Genomic DNA, 8,272 nt, shown 5'->3' with positions numbered 1-8,272 from the left:
CTCAAGTCCATTAAGTCGGTGATGCCACTTGAAGATCTGAATAACTGTCGGATCCTCTGACTACAAACTTTTCATTTCCCAGATTGAACCTTTTTAAAATTTGACTGAATATCTCTATCCAAAGTAGCTTTCCTTTTTGACTAGTTTTAGATATTTTTGTTTTGAAATTATAGCCCTTTATTTTTTATTTTGTGATGAATTTGAGGCCAATTATGAATTACTTGACTGTTTTTTAAATTTGTTTTTAGTACTAACTTCAGTAGTGCATAAACTATAAGATCTATAATAATATATAAAAAGGCTACAGGCTCAAAGATCACTGAGTAAATGCACAATAAATCTTAGTGTAATTGAAAACAATGCTTGAATTAAACAATGAACAAAAATAACTACAATGGAAAAGACAGAAACCTTTTTCACATAGACAAAGTGCCATATATATATATACATATATATATACACACATACATATAATAAGTATATATATATTACATTTATATATATATATTTATATATATGTATGTGTTATAGATACACATACACATATATATATATATAAATCCTTAAAGCATTATGAAACATGACATGTGTGGGGGAAACAAAATTAGGATTTAATACAAATATCACTTTAAGAATTTGAGAAATTATTCTCATGTATCCTGTCTTTTAATTTTAGTACATCAGCAATCAATATATTATATGAATGCATATATGTACACAAATGTCTAATACAGATAACTAAAACCATTTATTTTTAAATTTTTCCAGGGCCTGTTTTACATCTTTGTTCCTTAGGCTGTAAATCAGAGGATTTAACATAGGAATCACAAGAGTGTAAAACAATGAGGTCATTTTGTCTTCATCTAGAGAGTATGAAGAACTTGGCCTGAAATACATAAAGAGCAGAGTTCCCTGGAAAATTGCCACAGCAGTTAGGTGGGAAGTACAGGTGGAGAAAGCTTTGAACCTCCCTTCAGCAGAGTGGATCTTCAAGACTGATAGGATGATGTAACAATAAGAGACAAGGACTCCTGAAATGGAGCTTAATTCAATAAAGCCAAAAATCATGAATATCACTAACTCATTGACCTGTGTGTCTGAGCAAGATATCAACAGGAGAGGAGGAACATCACATAAAAAGTGGTTAATCTCATTTGACCCACAGAAGCATAAGCGGAAGGCTAAAGTTGTGTTTATCAAAGCATCTATCACCCCCACCAGGTAAACCCCCGCCATGAGCAGGGAGCACAGCCTGCTGGACATGCTGACCGCATAGAGCAAGGGGCTGCTGACGGCCTTGTACCGGTCATAGGCCATCACTGCCAGCAGGAGACACTCAGAATCTACAAAGTTACAGAAGACCAAGAACTGCAGCGCACAGCCACAGAAAGAGATTGACTTGTTCTTGGCAAATAGGTCCACGAGCATCTTAGGGACGATGGCTGTGGAATAGCAGAGGTCACAGAAGGAGAAGTGGCTGAGGAAAAAGTACATGGGTGTGTGCAGCTGGGGATCCATCCTAATCAGGGTTATCATTCCGAGATTTGCCAAAAGGTTGATGAGATAAACAAGGAGAAACATTGTAAATAGGATCACTTTATTCTCGGTGTTATCAGTAATTCCCAAGAAAATGAACTCAGTAAAGGAGGAGCAATTCTCTCTTTCCATTCTTCTTAGATCTTGTGTAAACTTTTGAGAAGGTTATCAAGAAAATCACACATGCATGTTTAATGCTTCTGCACATCTAACAAAAAATCATAAAGCAGAGCATTTTTTCCTTAGTTGTCTTTTTATTCTTAGAAAATAATCCAGTCTTGTACCTACTCTTTAAAGAGGCATAACCGTCTATTCTACAATAATAAAGGCTATTCTGCAATAATAAAAGGCATATGAGAAAGATGTTTGAGAATGCTTCAAGTCAATCTAGATGCCATTCATGAGGTTGCTACTTCTAAAATCTCTTCTCTGACCCTTATTTTCCTTATATCAGAGAGTAGAGCTGGTTGACATTACCTTTCTTCAATTCTTTAAAATCACATGGACGAGACACCAGTATTAGCAAGACCAGATTCTAAGACTTCGGGCTGCGCTTTTGCTTTGTTTAAAAACATTCACTTGAATACAAAAGAAAAAAAATGATTACTAGTTTTTGTCTCTCCAAAAAGCATGATTGGTTTAAGAATGTTCTTCTTAGTTCCAGAAACAGTGAGTACATCACTGACTAGTAATAATAAAAATCATTATGTTACTGGTTTTAACTTATCTTCTGCTTAGCATTTGGGGAGACATGAAATATGTTATAACTGACCTGCTTTCTAGAAGTTTGCTATTGCTTTCCCCTAATGCCCATTACCTCTTTGTGGAGAGGTTACTGTCTAGGATGACTCTTGACCAATGGGTGAAAAGAGCTAAAAGGAAGTGAAAACCACAGAATGTACCATATGTATTTGCACCACTTTAGATTTTAAATGACTCTCAATTTAATTGAATGTAAATTAGATGAGGGACAACAAATGCTTCTAAAATGCAAAGACCTTGCTCTCTCTGTTGTATTTATGTGTATGCCTGTGTATATATGTTAATGTAAATGAAAGCAGTTGACTTTTTCTTTAGACCTAAGTAAATATAGTATGTGATCTACATGGAGCTGGGTTTGTACATGCTTTTGTTTTTATTGTGGTATCTATGCTATAAAACAAAATACACCTTAATTTATGTACAGTCACTCAGTGAAAAAAGGAGCAAAGACTTTTATGTGAGCCAACAGGAAAATAAAATTACATTATGAATGTTAGCAAGTTCACACAGATGCTTCCAATGTTGTGAAGAAAATATTTCTGCCATTAAATGCAGATTTTAGTGAGTAGGTAGGCATAATGTCCTTCATTTACAAACTTTTATTCCCCGCCCCCCCCAATTTAAATATTTTCTCTTATTTTTCTTAAGTTAGGATCCGGAAACGTACCTGGAAAGAGCAGGTCTTGGGGAGCTGAACAGTACTGAGCATTTGGCCTTTTATTTCACAAGGTATGTTGGGACTTAAATCCCTGTGCTATGGCCCTTAGGCTGTAGTGTTATTCAAACACTTCATTAATTATATTTCTGCTCCTGTATATTCCCCTGGCAGAGGAAGACATGACTAGATAGCGTCACTGACACAATGGGCATTAATTTGAGCTAACTCTGGGAGATAGTGGAGGACAGAGGAGCCTGGTGCGCTGCCATCCCTGAGGCTGCAAAGAGTCAGACGGGCTTTGAAACAGAACCACCACCACATTCCCCTGCGAATTCAGGAACAACAGCAGAAGCTGAGTGTTTATGCTTCATTACTGTGTCCAACTTGCTCTATGGAGGGAAGGGTACCCCAAACGATTTGTATGGTGTGTGCCAGCTACCCGGAAACTATCTCCTCCTTCTCTAGTCAAAGAGGAAACTTACAGTGAAATTCTAAAAGGTCCCCCTTCATCCAACTCTTTGTGATTGTTCATTGTGTTTTTGAAATATTCTCCTTCACTACCTCATGTCGGAATATTGCACTTTGATCGTATTTTCTTTTATCTTGAAATATAATCCTATGTCATAAAATCATCCTTCTAATGTATACAGTTCTCTGATTTTTAGTGCACTTTCAAGTTTGCTCACTCATTACTGCTCTCTAGTTCCAAAACATCTTCATCAGTCCAAGAAGAAATCTACGCCTACTAGCTCTCACTCTCCCTTCCTCCCTCTCGAGCCTGGAGATTGCTAATCTACGTTCTGATACTATGCAGTTTCCTATTATTGGCATTGCCTATAAAGAGAATCATGCAGTGTGTGTGTGTGTGTGTGTGTGTGTGTGTGTGTGTGTGTGTGTGTGTGTGTGTGTGTGTTTCCCGTTAGGTTTATTTTCTTCGGTAAAATTTTTTCAGGTTTCATCCATGTTGTTCCATGTGTTAGAATTTTGTTTCATTATGTTGCTGAATAGCGTTTCATGTTATGGATATAATACACTTTGATGATCCATTTTTCAGGAGATGAACACTGGCTTGTTTCTACTTTTCAGCTGATATGAATAGCGACACCATAAACACCCTGTCTATCCCTTTCAAGACGGCCCTCATTACCAAATATGAGTTTTTTCCCATTCTCCAACTACATATCATCCAAGGACATTTCACTGATTTTGTGGCTTCATCACATTGTCTAAATAGTGCACTCTTTTCTGAATTATGTTTATTTTATTTACTTAAGATTTCTTTTTTACTACATTAAAGGCCACAGGAATAAAATCAATGGTTCTTTTGTATTTCTTAAACTACATGGTACTAGGATTTGTAAAGGTAGTGGTTTCTAAATATTTATTGTTATGCATTTTTCACTATCAAATGAAGAACAGAGAACAATGACAAGGATAAAAACATACTTGCTTTGGGAATTTTTCTATGTATATAGATCATATGAGTGAAGACGTCTCATTTTAAAAATTGTGCACAGTGACGATTTTTTCTAAGTCAACAGAGTTCTATTATTTTTCTTAAAATAATTTGTTTACTATTATTTATATTAGTTATAGACAAAATTGGAAAAGTATCTTGGACGTTACACTTTTATGTCCTCTTAAGTCCTCCCAAACAGACAGCAATGGAATTCTCCATAGTCCTAAAACATGGTCTACCATCTTGGTATCTGGTGTGATTGGGCTGCTTCCTAAGGTCACAGAAAGTAAAATAATGCCTTAAGTAGATGGTTGTTTGTGGAGCTCAAAGGGACAAGAAAGGCGTTTAACCAGGACTGAGAATGAGGAAAAAGGAAAGGAAATTACCTTAGATGATATGACACAGTGTTGATAGCTGATAATGACAGCGCAATAATGTACTTTACCAAGGCTCTTCCCATTGCTCTTTGTAACCTAACTTTCAGCTTCTTTTCTTCTTTTTTCCCTGATTTATTCAGATATAACTGTCAAACAGCATTTACATTCGTTAGATATACACAGTGATGATTTGATATATGTTTATATTGTGAAATGATCACCACACTAAAATCAGTTAACACATTCATCACCTCACATAGTTACCATTGTAGTGTGTGTGTAGTGAGAACACTTAAGATCTACTTTTGCAGCTAATTTCAAATTTATAATAGGGTGTGGTTAACTAGATTCACCATGTATATTAGATCCCCAGAACTTATTCATCAAATGTAGTAACAAAAAGCTTGCGCACTTTGAACAGCATCACCCATTTCTCCCACCTTCCAACTCCTAGCAACCAATACTCTTCTTTCTGCTCCTATGAGTTCATTCTACCTTTTTAGAGTCCACATCTACATGAGATCATACTGTACTAATTTTTCTCTGACTGACATATTTTACTTAGGTTAGCATCCTTGAGATTATCCCATGGTGCAGAAAGCATCACTTATTTCCTGCTAAAGACAGGGGATTCTCTACTTAAGTCCTGTCCAATTGTCACATCTTCTGACTGCTATCTTTTCATCGCCCAACATGGATCTTTCTTAGATATGAGACTGAATATCTTTATCCAAAGATGCTTTTACTTTACACTAGTTTTAGATACTTTGCTTTTGGATTTACAGCACTCAATTTTTTATTCCATGATGATTTTTATATGAATTTATTTATTTTAATTGGAGACTAATTACTTTATAATATTATAGTGGTTTTGCCACACATTGACATGAATCCACCACGGGTGTACATGTGTTCCCCATCCACGATGATTTTAAGCCTAATTATAACTTACTTGACAGTTTAGTTCATTATTGTCTAATACTAGCACCAACTTAAATTCATTAATTTGGAATCTAAAAAAAAGTACTATAACATATAAAGAATCTAAGTGGGAGAAGATTGCTCAGTACATGCGTAATGTCTTAGTGAAATTGAAATAATGTTTGAACGGAAAATTACTCCAGAATTAGCACAATTAGAAATATCAAAAGCTTTTTCAAAAATAACAAGTGCCATATAGAAACTCTGGCCACATATTAAACTAAGCATAACATGTGAGGGGAACTGCAATATCTCTTAAGAGCAGGGTTTAATACAAATAATTATTCATTTAGGAAACTGAAAAAAATTATATTTCTCATTTATCATGCCATATAATTTTCATTAAGCAGTTACTATATGTGTGTAGTCCTATGTACAGATATATAATAAAATTATTTAAAAATATAGTTTATTTTTCAATTTTTCTAGGGCCTCTTTTACATCTTTGTTCCGCAAACTATAAATCAGAGGGTTTAACATGGGAATCACAAGGGTGTAAAACAATGAGGTCATTTTGTCTTCATCTAGAGAGTACGAAGAACTCGGCCTGAAATACATAAAGAGCAGAGTTCCCTGGAAAATTGCCACAGCAGTTAGGTGGGAAGTACAGGTGGAGAAAGCTTTGAACCTCCCTTCAGCAGAGTGGATCTTCAAGACTGATAGAATGATATAACAATAAGAGACAAGGACTCCTGAAATTGTACTCAGCTCAATGAAACCAAAAACAATAAACAACACCAACTCATTGACCTGTATATCAGAGCAGGAAAGGAGGAAAAGTGGAGGTAAATCACAGAAGAAATGGTTAATCTCATTTGACCCACAGAAGCATAAGCGGAAGGCTAATGTCGTGTGTATCAGAGCGTCTGCCATTCCCACCAGGTAAACCCCGGCCATGAGCAGGGAGCACAGCCTGCTGGACATGCTGACCGCGTAGAGCAAGGGGCTGCTGACGGCCTTGTACCGGTCATAGGCCATCACTGCCAGCAGGAGACACTCAGAGTCGGCAAAGATACAGAAGACCAAGAACTGCAGCGCGCAGCCACAGAAAGAGATTGACTTGTTCTTGGCAAATAGGTCCACGAGCATCTTAGGGCCGATGGCTGTGGAATAGCAGAGGTCACAGAAGGAGAGGTGGCTGAGGAAAAAGTACATGGGTGTGTGCAGCTGGGGGTCCATCCGAATCAGGGTTATCATTCCGAGATTTGCCAGAAGGTTGATGAGATAAACAAGGAGAAACATGGTAAGTAGGATCACTTTGTTCTTGGTGTTATCAGTAATTCCCAAGAAAATGAACTCAGCAAAGGAGGAGCAATTCTCTCTACTCATCTTCTCTGTTCTTTTCTAGAGTTGCAGCAAGTGATCAAGAAGAGGACATGTGATGTGTGACCCTTCCGCACACCTGCAAAGTGTCATGAGATAGAGCATGGTTTTATTCTAGAACTGTATTTTTATGTTTAGAAAAAAATTCATGATAAGTGAATGTACACTTGAAGAGGGATAGCTGTACACTGAGCAATAATAAAAATTATCTGGAATTGAACTTTGAGAAATAGCGATGTAAATTTAGATATCATTCGTGAGGTATGCTCCTTTCTACAAGCTCTTCTCTGAGCATTATTTTCCTTATCTCAGTGGGTAGATATTGGTAAATTTCACTCTCTTTATTTCTTCAAAATAATTTGTAAGAGACACCAGTGATAGAGAAGCCAGGTTTAAGACATGAGACTAAGCATTTTCTATGATTGAAAATATTCACTTGAATACAAAAAATGATTAGAAAAGATAATTACAAAATTTATGTTTCTCAAAAACACATGATCAATTTAAGAGTCTTTAACTTAGTTCCAGAAACAATGAGTATAACACTGACTAATGTTAATAAAAAAAAAAATATATATAGTACAGATTTTAGTTTATGTTGTGTTTAGTATTTGGAGATACATGAAATAAGTATTATTTAGTTTTTTGCTAGAAATTTATAACTGCTTTCCCAAAATGCTCATTATCTATTTTTGTAGTAGTTGTAGTCAAGGGATGAATCTATTGACCAGTGGAAGAAAAAAGTTAAAAGGAAGTAAAAGCAACAGAATGCACCACGTACATTTGCATCACTTTAGATTTTAAATCTCCTTTAATTTAATAAAATGTAAATGAAAAGAGTGATAATAAATACTTCTAAAATACACAGACTTCTCTCTATGTTATATGTATGTATTTATGTGTGTGAATATGTATATATATATTTAATGTATCTGAGGATAGAACGTAAGTAATAGACTTTTTCCTTTAGTTCAGTTCAGTTCAGTCGCTCAGTCATGTCTGACTCTTTGCGACCCCCAGGGCATATGTGTGGTTCACGTGGAGATGAATTTGTACATGTTTTTAATTTTACTGTGGTACCTACATTATTTTTTCAATAAAACAATATATACTTTAAATTGTTTTTTAATACTTACCAAATGATAAAAAGAGTAAAGGCTTTCCCATGAACCAAGG

At 35.6% G+C, this 8,272-nt stretch overlaps 2 protein-coding genes across 2 annotated transcripts; both read right to left on the bottom strand.

Annotated features, from left to right (window-relative positions):
- Positions 1–738: 738 nt before the first annotated feature.
- LOC136174772 (olfactory receptor 5W2-like) lies at positions 739–1,668 on the bottom strand. The gene has a single exon (XM_065944980.1). The coding sequence runs from the start codon at positions 1,666–1,668 to the stop codon at positions 739–741; it is 930 nt and encodes a 309-aa protein (XP_065801052.1).
- Positions 1,669–6,169: 4,501 nt separating this feature from the next.
- LOC136174833 (olfactory receptor 5W2-like) lies at positions 6,170–7,102 on the bottom strand. Its single transcript, XM_065945082.1, has one exon. The coding sequence runs from the start codon at positions 7,100–7,102 to the stop codon at positions 6,170–6,172; it is 933 nt and encodes a 310-aa protein (XP_065801154.1).
- Positions 7,103–8,272: the final 1,170 nt, after the last annotated feature.

The sequence above is a fragment of the Muntiacus reevesi genome, chromosome 9, assembly GCF_963930625.1.
Source record: "Muntiacus reevesi chromosome 9, mMunRee1.1, whole genome shotgun sequence".
NCBI lineage: Eukaryota > Metazoa > Chordata > Mammalia > Artiodactyla > Cervidae > Muntiacus > Muntiacus reevesi.
Note: the sequence above shows the minus strand (reverse complement) of the source record. Positions and strands in the feature narration are given on the sequence as shown.

Bases quoted from the DNA above. Each gene is read 5' to 3' on its own strand.
- LOC136174772 (XM_065944980.1), bottom strand. From the start codon at position 1,668: ATGGAAAGAGAGAATTGCTCCTCCTTTACTGAGTTCATTTTCTTGGGA.
- LOC136174833 (XM_065945082.1), bottom strand. From the start codon at position 7,102: ATGAGTAGAGAGAATTGCTCCTCCTTTGCTGAGTTCATTTTCTTGGGA.